The sequence below is a fragment of the Rhea americana genome, unplaced genomic scaffold (assembly GCF_003343005.1).
Source record: "Rhea americana isolate MKP2758 unplaced genomic scaffold, rheAme1 scaffold_102, whole genome shotgun sequence".
Taxonomy (NCBI): domain Eukaryota; kingdom Metazoa; phylum Chordata; class Aves; order Rheiformes; family Rheidae; genus Rhea; species Rhea americana.
Genome location: NW_028185062.1, coordinates 2615384 through 2629979, shown reverse-complemented (window position 1 = coordinate 2629979; position 14596 = coordinate 2615384). Strand labels below are relative to the sequence as shown.

Below are 14596 nucleotides of genomic sequence, written 5' to 3'. Positions count from 1 at the left end.
TCATTCTTCTGTAAATCTACATTGACCAAAGCCCTTTCCAAGAACATATGTAGAAAGTCTTGAGAATATCTGGGTTTCTAATGTCATTACAGACAGCATCTTAAGGCTTAAGCGGTATAGGAACTAAAATAGGTACCTTGGTAACATCATTAGATGGCTAAGGGGTAAAATAGGAAGAGTCTTGGCTAGACTGGAGCCAGATGATTTATCACCTAAACGTTTCCTGCATGAGGATGCCTGTGTCTAACAGCCAGGAGTGGGTAGCACAGTGTACAGGGGGCCAACACAGCATGAGCTGGAACAACTCCTAGGTCCTGCATCACAGCAGGAGAATCTAGGAATGAGGAAGGGAGTAGACACCATAGGAAAGCAGAGAAAAAAGGGGTGGCTAAGGAGCCTCTGCTTGTCAGCTTCACTCTTTTATCCCTTTATTTTTCCCATGTGTTTTAACTATGAAACAAAAGCAGAGTTAATCCAGAGTCTCATTTACGGCACCTTAAAATATGTAAGTTAAACAGATGAAGGGTGCAACTGTGCTCTGCTGAACATCCTGGAAGTCACACAGGGTAAGCCATGCTAACTTCTTCATAGCTTCCACTAACAAGTGCTCACCCAGGGTTTAGGTGGGTTTGGACAGCCCCTGTCATGCTCTGCACTGCTACAGGAACACTGCTATCAAAACTTGAGTGAACCAGTTTAAGGCTAGCACTRACAGGCCTATACAAACGGAAAGCAGGCTTCTAGACCACATCAAGTGTTMACATTCAAGTAACTGAGTCAGGTGGCTGATATTCTGAGAGCAAGTCCAAATTGGTTTCTGGGGTAGGTATCTGATATTGCCACAGAGCACGACAAATCAAAGAATTTATGGCTAAGATTAAAAAAAAAAAAAACACAAACAAAAAACCCCACACCACTAAGGTAACATCCTAGAAAGAAATAAGGGCAGACATTCTTCCCTCAAGATCAGCAGATGAACTTTGTTGATGCAGAAATTTTATCTTTGTTTGTTCTGTCTTTATTCCAGTTCCATCTATACTGGATATTGTCACRTACTTAAAAGGAAAAGGGGTTTCCTCAATCCCAAGAATATCTAGCTAATGCTTTTACCCTGCTTTGCAAATAAACATAGCTGAAATAGAACTGCTTTACTGTGATTCACTTGAAATAAATATGTGAGTTCCCAGAATAGCTCCTGGATTTTTTWAAAAAAAAGCAGTTGCATGAAGAGAGTTGATTACTCCATCAGTTCTGAATTCCTCCTTCTATCAGTTTCATTTTCATTGTACCTACACTGTGTTCCTGCTTGGGTCCTTTCTGCAACGTCTCTTTGGTTGATGGAAGTATGGCTGATGTGCATCTGGTATGACCAGCTTACTTGACACTACTCTGCTGTAACTATAGTGGGTGCTGTAAAGCCACAACACACTGAACTCTGTCATTTCAATTAGCAATGTTTTACGTAATCCTTTGGAAAACTTGGCTAGCGATGCACATTARCTTGTTGATTCATCAACAAATCAGGCAATGTTCAGTTACCAAGAACAGGCAGAACTGGAACTATTTACCTTAATCCCTTCAATCCTGAAGCCCAAGTTGGCACTGGAGCTGATGGTTTCCCTCCACTGCATGTATCGGGGCTTGGTGACAGCATGCTGCGCATTCTCTTCTGCTGTAGGAGCAAGAGGATCCACTTCAATCATTTTCTTGTACATGTCCTTACGCAGCTTTGGTTTCTCACGGGCCTTAGTCAACTCYTCCTCCAGGTATGTCCTGCAAAAACATCACATCCCAACAAAACTGAAAGAACTCACAAAACATTTATTTTGTAACTTATAGTAACTGGTCTCAGGGGAGGTTGATCACAAAAATAAGCATTACCATTATCCCATTATCCCAGCTTTGTATATTGGGAAAAGTGAAGAACACACATTAATGGCTGCATAGGGTTATTTAGTGAAACAGTAACAGGAGTYTGGAGTCTTGTCATTCATTTCTTGCTCTAACTGTACCTTTACTTACTGTTACGTATTATTGCCATATCCTGCTTAGAGGGTTGAAGAAAGCTGAATCTCATTACTCCATGACACAGAAAAGTATTTTCAGAAGAGAATTAAAAGAGATCACTTACAGTGAAATCAAAAGCAGATGTGCCTGCTGAAACCTTACAGTACTCTTTCTCCTCAAGAAAAAACAACTTCAGTCATGCTTAATTTTTCAGGCCTCAGGAAACAATTTAGGCTATACTTTTATGTATCATGCAGACAAGATCACTCCTTGTATAGTAAAAACGTAAGAGTAATAAAGCATATTATCTGAGGAACTGCAGCTCCAAACCAAAAGAAGTAACTAAGAAAGGAAAGGTGAATGGTGACAAGCTTTCACATTTTGCTGTTGTCACTCTAATCATTAATTTGGTAACTATCAGAAAGGTACCATGCATGTTCTCTACACTCTGCTGGACTCCCAGGGTGCAAGGGAGGTTGTCTCTCTACAAAGCTTGCACTTTGTCAGGTGCCTGGAGTGCACTTTCTTCATCACAGTGACATAAACAGGGCTAGCATTTAGGAGATACTGTCATCCATTACCAGAACAACAACTACTTTGAATAAAATACTCACTGCTGCAAATTGTTCATCTTTCTTCTAGGCATGTCTGTGTCACACATTTCTACCTTGAGTTAACAGACAGGCAGACACTTAAGGTTCTGCATCTATTTTAAAAGGCTTGCCTAGACTCCTCTAAGCTGAATACCTCATTCAGCCCAGTAACTCCAAGTATCTGAGTTAGCACCAAAAGATGAATAGGACAGTTCATACCTCTCTGAACTGTTACTCCAGGCTATCAACAGATTCCTTATCTATTTATTAGTTATGCTTAGTTAACCTTTTATAAGTTTTCCTCTTAATCGTGGACAAGAGAAAAGGAATAGAAAACAAGATTCTGCAGAACAGTGCAATAGCATCAGGGAGATGTCAAAGTGGGGAAGAACATAGGCCAATCCTGGGCAGATTGTCAATTTTTTTCTCTGCAGGAAAGACCACTACCATTGAAGAGTCATTCAAGCTTTGGAAACAGGCTTTCACGCTGCTATTTAGTCATTCATACTTAGAGAAGGCAATTTTACTCTTTGTTGGTTTTTTTGAATCACTGTAGAAGCAAAGATTAAGAGAACTGGCAGCGAGTGAATCATGTATTTTTTTCCCCTCCCCCCCATGTAGGATCAGGCCATTGCAGRGAAACCTTGCCTCAAATCACCCCTGAAAGTATCTTGATGTGGGTAGTTCTTGAGGCTACAGATCATTCAGTCTCCAGAATCTGTGCACAATCAGGCAACAACAGAATGTGTTCTCCTCAGGTTGTCAAGGCAATTGCCAAGCCAATAACAGGCTGTGTACACTGAACCCCAAGGCTCCAAAAATGTTGTTGAACTCCTCCAGCCAGACCATGACAACATGCTCCATTCCTCCAACTGCATTCAGACTAGAAAGCACATTCTCCTTCATGTCTCTCACCTGATCCCCATCTTGCAGTCCATCACACACGGCCCTTCAAAATCAGTAAGCAAGTCATCCAGCTGAATGTAGCTTTCACCATCTCTCTCCACCACACCRTGGAAGCAAGGAACACAGGAGCGTAGTGGATCTTTCATCAGTCGCTCAAAGCACTCCTTCTCATTCTCTGAGAAGCGCTTGAGAATCTTCCCATTATCAGCTGCTTTGAAACTCCCTAAAAAGAAAATCAAACACATGCTGACAAGGCTGATCTGCAGAAGATAAAAACACCTCTCCTCAGCACCCTAGCATCATCCACCTCACCTCCATGATACCAGATAAAGACACCCCCCCCCGAAGAGAAAAGGTAACATGCCTCTCAAAAAATTAAAACATCCAGGACAAACACAGCCATTGGCAGTGAAAATCTATTTGGATACATTCCCATATCTGAATTCATAGCTTTAAGGAGTGCAGCTGCTCCAGGCCATGGGGTATTTTTTTTTGTTTGTTTTTTGTTTTTTGTTTCGTTTTGTTTTTTGTTTTTGTTTTCTTCTCTTTTTTCAGGCTAAACAGGGGAAAGGCTGCTAGAGCTGGACCTGTTTAACCTGGAGAAGAGAAAATTGAGAGGRAATCTTATCAGTGTATACAAATAACTTAAGGGAGGGTGTCAAGAGGGTAGGTTCGGACTCTTCTCAGTGGTGCGCAGCAACAGGACAAGAGGCAACGGGCACAGACTGAAACACAGGAAGGTCCATATGAGTATAAGGAAAAACTTCTTTACTGTGAGGGTCACAGAGCACCAGAACAGGTTGTGCAAAGAGGTTGTGGAGCCTCCTTCTCTAGAGGTATTCAAAACCCACCTGGAAACAATCCTGTGCAATGCACTTTAGGTGACCCTGCCTGAGCAGGGTGGTTGGACTAGATGATCTCCAGAGGTCCGTTCCAACCTTGACCATTCTGTGAAACTCTTCATTAGGATATTAAACAGTAGTACACTTATTAACATGCACAGGAAGAAGCCACAGGCCAGACTTTGTTAATACTCTAACAGGCTATTTTAAAGCTGCATAACACTGCCAGTGCTGGCTATGCCCTAAATCCTCACATAGGGTATGTCTGCTGAGTGTGTGCATACCAAAGCAATGTGGTCTATCAGTGATCATTAAGCAGCTACCAACAGGCCAGAAGCCAAGCGCTGCCCCTTCTACACGCACACTCTGTGACCGCACATGCCTATACCTCCAGGTACTGCAGCTCCTCTGGAGCCCTGCTAATCTGCAGGTACAGACTGTAGCACAACTGTTTCACAACCCTGGGTTTGAATCYCATCCAGTACAAGCGATACAGTGCACGTAGGCCAAGATCAGCAGTAATTAGATTCCAGACGCAGAAGTCACTCTCCTGTCCTGCAGCATGCCAATAACATCAGAGGAAAGTACATGTTTCACTCAGAGGTAGTCTTTAATCTACACAGCATAAAATAGGCCCCAAAATAGGAGCCTGATTAAACCTGGGGCTGAAACTCAACTTTTATCACAGTAGGATCCTTCATATTCCACCATTAGCAACTGGTTCTTCTCTGACAAATCCTAGAACCAGCACTGCCTCAGCACAAAGGCTGGASTGGTGATGGCTCAGGTTATAGTTTAGAAAGAACTTGTCATATTAGAGGAGACTAGCTGCAAAAATGATGGACTAAATGCAAGTACAGAAAACTACCTAAAGGGAACTGGGGCATTCTCCCTGCTTCTAATGCACTTCTGGTAACCTCTCATCCCTCCTCCCTCCTCCTCCAACCTTACACAAACCCTTCAAAAGGTTATGATTACATGACTAATGTTCCACTTCACACAGATCAAGCCAATCCCATATACACTGCGACAGAAACTGCAAGCAGTAAAACTGATCATCTCGACACTCTGATGCCATAACCCTCACTGCACAAATGCAGCTGCCTCATTTCTAGGACTGAATAAGTAAGTCCGCACAGCTTTGCACTGCACCATATTAGTGCACTAGAACATAGAGAGGTGGTTCGGGTATTGCACTTAAGCACTTTGCAGCGTAGGTGCCTGCCCACATGTACTAATAAACTCTGCACTAGCAGATTAGGAACACAGGCGGCTTAGGAGATGAAGCATGAATCAAACTTGATGACTTCTATTTGKTTTTTTTGCCTTACCAATAAAACAAAGCCTAAATCAGAAGCACATTTACCAACTTCTACAGACACTAAACTAGACTCARCTGATTGAGCTGCTCCTTGTGCTCATGTAGTGAGCAATGACAGACTCACAATGCAAACCTGGTCATCAAGTTTCTATTTCATCATGTTTGTTTTTCACCTGAGGGTTTATGTTARGATGTGGGGTTTGGAATTGGTACTAGAAATGCAGTACTCACCAGGGCTGAGGCATGTAAAGGAACTAACATATTGGCTACTCACTCGAGAGAGATATGAGACCACAAGCAGCAGCAAGAGCAGATGGACCAGGCCTTCAACTTCACTCCCCAGTCCCCCTTGTTTTCCTCTAACATATATTTTACACATACCAGAAGAGCATCCCGGAGCCTGACCCTTCTCCCCAAAGTCTGCCCACTGCTTCCTTGCTCATCTTCCCCTTTCTATCTCCCATCATAGACAAAAGAAAGATGCTCTAGTTCACAGATTCATGTGGTCTCACATGGTTCCTTTTTACCTGAAGGAAGTACTGATCACCTGCCCAGATCCCAGCACAAAGTAGCTTAAAAAAAACCCACTAAAATAAGTGTTTTCCTTGCCGCTGTCATCCCCGTAAGAGGGGCAAGACCCTAAAGATATTCATCTTACCTGTATGCCCAGCCAGCTGCACCCATGAGTAGCGTTTCTTGAAGGGGCTGATGACTGGTAAGTTAACCATGGTTTTAATCGTATGCCATGCCTTTTTCTGAAATATAGAGAAAAGAAATATTAAATTGTGTCAACTCTAAAATCCTGACACCATGAATGAAATTCACACACCCTGAGTTGTCCCTCCCCAGTTTGTTTGTTAAACCTGTAAACATTCAAAGATGGAACCATAAAACACACACTGTGATCACCATTGGAAAAACACACACTTAAGAGCAAGAACAGAAATACTTCCTACCATTGACAAGAAAACTGCCTGCAAGACAAAAAGTGTGTCATGCTGTACATATCACAGGCTTGTTCTTAGCCACACCTGACCTCTGAGTCATGCAGTACACAGACAGCACTCTGAACACACACAGAAGCCCACTAAAGTTTCTATGAGACATGAACATAAAAGCAGTTTGCCACTGTTAACAATACTTCTTTTCCCAGAAGCCTTCAGCATCACCTCATAATTAACAGCTTTTTCCAAGTCAGCGGGTGATTCTTACTGTGACAGATGCATAGAAAATGCTTCTCTAATTAGGCACCAAGGTCACTCAGTTCCCTGTAACACCAGTTGACAATGTGCTGTAAGATCTATTCCAGGTCATGGATTTTCCCGCTCCGCCCCCTCCTTCCCAATTCTGTTACATTTTAACAAAGCTGGGCACTGCTCTTGCCACCTTGGCTGTCCCACAGTGCAGCTGTGTGGATACTGCTACAGGCAGACAGGGAAACACAGCAGCTGCTCGGATACAGCCATTGAGCGCTCTGTCGCAACRCGGGGGAAGCAGAAAGTGAAGAAGTTTCAGGTTTTGGAACCGAAACCCAGRTAAGTAGCAATCACAGCCCATAATGACACTGGTGTTCACATTATAGAGTGAGTGATCCCAAAGTGCTTTACAAACAAAGAAAGCAGGTTCATTTCTTCTTTCTCTAGGACATGATGCCCTGCTGAACAAAAAGGAGCTGGTAATAGCGCACCGTAGTTCTGCACAACAGTTTAGCACTGAGGGTTTTTTTTGCTGAACCCAAATATATTTAGTGGGTAGGCTGGGTTTTCAGTAGCACTTATCAATAGCCTAAACACTCTCCATCAAAATCAACAGGAGCCATTGATTTCACTGAAAAGAGTTTAGAGTATTGATGGACACGTGAAAGTCCACCTTTAAAATACTACATGATCTCTAGCAGGGACATTGATTTGATGATTTAGATGCTCAAGCCAACGAACAACTACCGTCTTCTACAAAAGACTTCACAGAAGTAAAAAATACAGAAAGTAAAATCACAGGCAATGCTATAGAGGCAAAACATAGTTTTCCAAATCACGTACTGGCATGGTCACCCTTCCCCACACTTGTTCAGTTATCACAGGTTTCTTGTGAGGTATCTTCTGGCAATGTTGGTCATTGTGTGATGGCAAAACCTCGTGGCTGTCCTAGGACATATYAAGAGGATATGGCAATTTATAGAAGCAAGTGATCTTTCTTTTAAAGATAGGCTTTCACCAAGAACATTGTGAATTATGCTGCAAATTTAAACTGACGTAAAATAATCTCCATAGGGATACAGTTATCTGAAATAAGAATTCTTTCCCCCTTATTTAATTTAGCTTGGTTTTGAAAGCTGTTCCAGCTGAAATGAAGTCACTCTTGGTCTGATATGTGTCCCATGCAGCAGTAATACTTTTGTAAACATACAGTGCTAGCAAGAGGAAGCATCCAAAGAAAGTCCCGGACATTTCAGAATTATGAAAACTCAGTTGCACTTACGCAACACCACAGATGTTGCTGGCTTTAGCTAAACTTCAGTTTAATAAATACCTTCTGCAGGTTTAAGTGTCCCTGCAGTCTCCACTGGATTTTGTATTATTTGCCTTAAACTGCTCCAGATTGCTACTGCGCAGAGTTAAACAGTGGCTGGGCTCTAACTCGAAGCTAGCCGCTTTTTAGTGGCAACGAAGAAAGCCCTTGCACATCATTCGGAAACATCCATAACTTCCCTTATGGCCAAAAGTGCAATGCAAATATTGTTATTCAAGTAGAAAAGATAATAAATGTCTTTTGTATAGTCTTTTTGCCAAATCTAGCTGATAGTAGAATCCCTTCAGTCTGCTCTGCTGTTTCTGCTCCAGATGGACAGGGCTAAGTTATTTACAGAATAGTTGAAAGTAAACCTCACTGTGAGTTAAAATATTCCCTTTGAAGGTAGCTTTTGAAAAAAATTAAGTTTTTAAAGATTCCAGCTCAATCTTCAGGGTAGCACTGCTGTTTCCCTATCCCTCAATCAGAAATGAGCAGTGTTCCCCATCCCTCCAACAGAGATCCTACACTCATCATAATGCCCCTCTCCTAACATAATGTATCCTGTCTGTCTCCCAATGATTCGTCACACTGCTATTTCCAAAAGCGAGGAGAAGCACAGGTTTTCAAGGAATGCATGTCAGCTGTCAATGCAACACCACACGCTACTGGCTTTCCCACCTCCTCCCTCCCACCTAGCCCTAGGAAGCTGCAGTTTATATTTTTACTGTGGGTGTGAAGGGGAGACAATGGGCCAAATCCAGCCCGAGCTCGAGCAGGCTTTGGCTGCTTATGTTACAGCTACCTTGGATGAGTATGTCTAAGCTACACATACAATAAATACGCACTGTCAATTTGTTACAATCTCTTTACAGGCATTTTTCCTTTAACTCAGGGAAAGCATGAGGCTCAAGCTAAGATGGAAAGGACTGCAGCTTCAGCACATACACCCATCCCAGTGTGCTGCCATCAGCAGGGGTTCAGTAGATGCACTCTCCTCCCAGCAGCTTCCAGTCCCCAAACTCACTCAAGCCATTGCCAGCAAGCAAACAGGGCTGCATGCTCTTGAAGCAGCGGTGTGAGTGGGAAGATGAAGACTCTTTGTGCCTGCGTGCCTGTTGTGGGAGGAATCTTTCTCACTTCTATTTCTAAAGCAAGATCTCTTCCTCTTTGTTAGCAATGGTTTTATGTTTTTCCAACCACTGTTTCATGCAGCAATGGCAAAGAGGACTGCTGCCTATGTGCAGTTGCTGTCTACATCTCCCTCAGTCCACACTTCCTCTAGATTCCTGCTCACTCTTCCTTGGTCTCTTGCTCGGTCTGTTTTTCTCCAAACCACTAATTCAGTGTTTGATGCTATCCACATATATTCAGAGAAAGTTCTCATTTCTCTCTAACAGCATTGTCTGAATCAAATGCCTCTGACACCACCAATGCAGTTTCATATTCCTCTTCAGATTCACATACTAAAGAGTTCTCCAGAAGCAGAAGGAAGGCATTCCAAAAGGCCAAAAAGTCAAACATGAGAAATGTAAGCATTCTTAGATTCAGCATACAAATTAYTGAAACATTTTCTGTATTTTATACATTCCTACATGAATAGATGTATACATACATAAAAGCAATAAAAGGAGTGGTATGCTAAAGAGTGGGAAAGCTAGTTTCCTGTTGTCTAGCTAGCAAAAGAGGAGAAACCAAGCAGAAGAGTATGGCAGTATGGCACTGACCCCTTCAGTGGGGCCMCAGTGCATTCAACACACTTGGCTCTGTATCTGATGTTGACCAGATACCTATGATATCTGGATTACTCATTTGAATCACTCTTCCAAATGCAAAGCACAGCAACAGAAAGGCATATTTCCGTGCAGAAGACACAGCAAACTTGCTCTGTGTTAGCACTAACATCTCTGGACTTGATACTGGCCAGATGGGGTGTGCACCAGCACCTCCAGCCTATTCATCTCTGGAGAGAGGTAGCCCTTACCATAAGGCCTATCCCATCAAGAAACAATGAAGGTGGGCAGCAACCGATAGCCACTGGCTCCTGCGTACACAGCTCCCCCCAGGCCTGCTCTCACAATGTTATTAGTATGCAGAAGCACAGCCATCACACAAGTGACGTTTGCACAAGTAGGACTTCACACAAACCCACTAAACTCCCTGGGAGCACTCGCATCCATTCCCCAGGCATCACTGTCCCCAAGAATTAATCTGCAGAAATTGCCAGGGTTTCCTGAAATCCTCCCATGAGCAGTGCAAAAACATACTAATAGCAAAGTTTGTTCAATGGGTTAGTGSAACATTTGATTCCTCCCCCCCTTTTTTTTWTTTAAATGGAGTAGTATGAAACAAGTAAAATCCCCCTCTGAGCATATGCTAAATCCCTCTTAGACAGGTGATCTACTCTGACCTCTAAGGACAACAGAGGAAAGGGACTTCTTCCTCTGCTGATCTATGGAAAAATAAACACCTCCTCCTCATTTAAGGGGAAAATGACAAAGACCTCTGTTCTGCAAATGCCTAAAACAAATACAACTACCCTCAGGCAAGCACTGACAATCAGGTAACATATACAGGAGTTTGCAGAATTGAGTTCTAACCGAAGCAAAGAAAATAAGCATTAAAATAGAAGGACACCTAAAATAACATGGTGGGGAAGGAGAAATGAGAAAAGCTTTCTCAAAACAAGCAAACAACTCCATCAGTTCTAATGAAGTTAGTATGTTACCTGAACCTGTAACGACTTGAAGAAAAACAGTAGGCAGAAACATAACGTAACTTGGTAAGGGCCCTAAAACCATTCATTTTTTGCACTATCATCAGCTGAGTGGAGAAGTAGTCTCTTGCCTGAGCTGGTAAGTAGGTAATTTTGCTAGGCTATAGTAAGCAATGACCCTGAGATCCTTTTCCCAGTAAAACTTCAGCAGTTTCTTTATGCAAGATCATGTTGTCTTTTTTCTGTGCACTAGTACAAGCCTACGCAAACCTACAAAGAGCTATTATGACAGTAAGAAACAAAAGGGTAGGGAGAAATTTCTTTATAATCTTTTTCTTTTCCCCTAAAGGCTTTAAGGAAAGAAAGAGTACTTAATTGTCAGTCGTCATAATTTACTGTTCTGTTAAAGTCCTTAAATCATTTAGGCTAAATTCTGCAACTCTGGGACGTGGGGACTGAAATATGATCTGTATCACTGGTTGCCACTGCCTACTCAGTGTCTCACTAACTCCTAGAAGGAACAAGGTTTCTCCGCAGGGGACTTACAAGGAGTATAAAAAGCTCTAATTATCAAAAAATTACTACATGTGTTTCAAAATAATTCTTAAGAGCCACGCATCCAAAACACAAAAACACCAAGTAATACCTTGCTTGGCAATCTCAGCCAACGCCATGCAACTGAGCAAGCACATGGGAAGGTGCTGGGCCTCTGTCCCTTGCCGTAACAATAGCGACTGGAAAATGTCATACCTGAGAATGTATCAGAGCACTCGCTGAAACTTCTTTGTATGAGTAGGCTCCAAGCTAACAATAAGTGTTACAAAGCTAGGTATCAGTTCTGTGTTATCCATGCAGAGTATTACTCATTCTCCAGTGGCTCACTTTTCTTCTGTCAGTTTGTTTGCTTTTTGTTTTGTGTTTTTTGGTTTTTTTTTCCCCCTTCTCTTAATTCTTCCTTCCTGGGTCACACACTAGCATCCACATTATTCTTTTAGAGGGACAGAAGAAATCCTAAACATGTCCATGAGATTATTCACAGAGCTGTCATAAATGTCAGCAAGACTAGGTCGTAGGGTCTAGTCCAGTAAAAATTCATCTCTTTAATATGTTCTCAAAAACTTCTTTTAAACTCTGTATACATTTTACAGTTTTATTATTGTATTGGTTTTATACTTTATAGTATGTACATTTACTAAAAGACCTCTATAAAAAGCTTTAAAGTTTTTAAAATGCAGTAAGTTAATTACATCTACAAAATACTTAACTGTTTTACTTGCTTTAGTTTATTAAAACTGAAAATCAGCTTGAAAGCTAGTTTGCTTCCTTTTTTTAATTCTTTATACTTTGTTTCACTCAAATATTTCATTCAACTTGGAAAATTAAGTTAATGTATTCAAATTTGTTCTCCATTTCCAAGAGTCTGTGGTTTTATTTTAAATTAGCTCTGACTTGACATTCTGGACCTGCACAAAGAACTTAAACATGACTTGCAAGCAACCAACCACACTATGTTAATAAACTAAAACTAACCTCAACAAACTTTGCAGCCAGCTGTTTCACGGCAGCCACTGCCAGCTGTCACCATAAAGTGCTCCCATAAGAAATCATTCGGAGCAGACCACTACTGAGACAATTACTAGGCTAATTTAATCACTTTGTAATTAGATATGCTTCTCTCTGGGTGGAAGTAATCAATAACTACAGTACTATAATTACACCCAATAAAAAAATTACAAATACTTCAACAAGGATCCGCTGATTTGTCAAAATCACAACGTTCCACAGAAACGCACTGGTAACAGCATACTTCTCCCCAAACCAATGGTGTTTTCCACAGGTTCAGCTTCACAGCAGCCAGCTTGAAAGGGGACACTGTTTCAAGGGTGTGCAGCACTGGGACAGTGAACTGTACAGTTCCATTTGATGGGGAAATCTGGGGATCTGAGTGATATAAGAAGTATTTTAAAAAATAGCAAGTGCTGCTGAGCAACATGCTATCTTCCCATACCTAGAATTTACCTACTGAGGTATTCCCACTTGGAATTCTTTCAGTTTGAGGCTTAGTCTGCTTGTCTTTGCAGACCTTAAAGAGGCAAGCAGTTAACTTGGTCAGAGCCAAATCCTGGAGCAACTGATATTTCTATGCCCAATTTAAGCAAATGACAATTATCCTTGTTCCCTGTTTTGTTGTCTATATATATATGTGTGTGTGTGTGTGTATGCACATGTGTGCACGCATGCATAACACTTGCTTTTCACTTTCAGTAGCCTGTTTCTGTGCTTTTAACCCTATTAAAGGTTTCTAGAATCCTTAAACTAAGGAGATTCTCGCTGCCAAGTCTACTACCCACTTGGCTGAATCAGACATGAATCACAAATCAAGACAAGGATCTCAATGGGTGGGAGGTGAAAGAGCAAGTCAACAAGAATAATGCTTCCCAAGCAAGCCCTGACAGAAGCCTGTGAGCAAATACAACCCTTATAACCAAGTTTCTGAGTGCAAACTTGATTCAACTCCCCCAAGATAGGGTGAGGCTCTTACAGCAAATGACTTAGCCCTATTATTACCACATTTCATCTTTTGTCACTGGACAGAAAAACAGGTTCCTGATGCACACAGGAAACATTACTCTTCACCATATTCCCAGATGAGATTGTTCATCACAGGACAAAGTATTTTGGCCTAGAACCAAAATGTTGCTCTACACTAACTTACATTGACGGACAGCTCAGCCCCTGAGTCTAGATCTTGGAAAAGGGGCTATGCCCTGACCTAATGAGAACCAGCTTCATTCTTCAGAGGAGTTACGCCAACCAACATCAACTGATGATTTGTGCAAACCACTGCAACTGGCCTTTTGCCAGGGCAGCTGTATTAACTGAAATCTTCAGCTGTCACTCCAGGAATATAAACAGGATAACAGTGTCCTAGATCTAGGAAATTACTGAGCAACCTCCACATGTCATGCTCCTTGGGACCCTTAACCATTCCTTTTATCTGCTTTAGTCAGGGGAGTCCCCAAGGAACTAATGCTTGCTGCTTTTTCCACACAATTGATCTTCCTGTGGTACATGAGTGCCAGCTGGAGCAGGAAGACTGATGATCAACAGCCAGGGAGAACGCACACTCCTGAGGAAGAACCGCAGTTTGCATGCTGCATGAGTAACTTCCTCATCAGCACCTCTAATCAGACTGCTAGGCAAACTGTGACTACACCTTTCTCTCTCTCTCTCTCACCATCCAGCCTCCAAAACTTTGAGAAGAAACAGTGCTCAGCCTCTACCTAGCCCTTGATGCTTCCTCTTTTGCACTCAACCATGGGTTAGGGCCACAGCTGCTCAACCAGCCTTTGGCAGGTGTATCCTCTGACTGTGGGGTTTTCATTTCCTGTTTGTACCTCAGTCAAGATGGGCTGGGCTAATTCTTCAGAGTCATGAGAAATACTTAATGCAATCTGCAGAAATAAAAATGCAAGACAGAAGCCTCAGGTTCCTGCATTTTCCTCTTTGTCATGCCTCACCATGCATTATACAGTGAAACACACACATTCCTTGGCTTGCTCTCCTTTAGAGTACTTAGTAAATTTGTTCAATACTCATTCAGCCTAGAAAAAAAGGAAGAAGGCAAGGAGAAAGAAACTGATGAGCAGTATCAGACTGAATTCCTTGGAGCACAAAGTTTCAGGTCCCGTTTCACGGCTGG

The 14596-nt window shown here is 42.0% G+C and overlaps 1 protein-coding gene across 6 annotated transcripts in view; it reads right to left on the bottom strand.

Moving 5' to 3' along the window:
• ITPKA (inositol-trisphosphate 3-kinase A) overlaps positions 1-14596 on the bottom strand; it is a 34005-nt gene that overhangs the window by 6274 nt on the left and 13135 nt on the right. For 4 of the 6 annotated variants that reach the window (XM_085306680.1, XM_085306669.1, XM_085306674.1 and 1 more), the window contains 3 exons: positions 6328-6424; positions 3516-3729; positions 1569-1773 (listed from right to left, as the gene is read on the bottom strand). In XM_085306680.1, coding sequence (XP_085162806.1) covers positions 1569-1773; positions 3516-3729; positions 6328-6397 — 489 coding nt within the window. In that variant the 5' untranslated portion in view covers positions 6398-6424. Of the gene's footprint in view, positions 1-1568; positions 1774-3515; positions 3730-6327; positions 6425-7708; positions 7814-14596 lie in introns of all 6 variants that reach the window. The other 2 variants (XM_085306659.1, XM_085306652.1) reach the window with 1 other exon arrangement.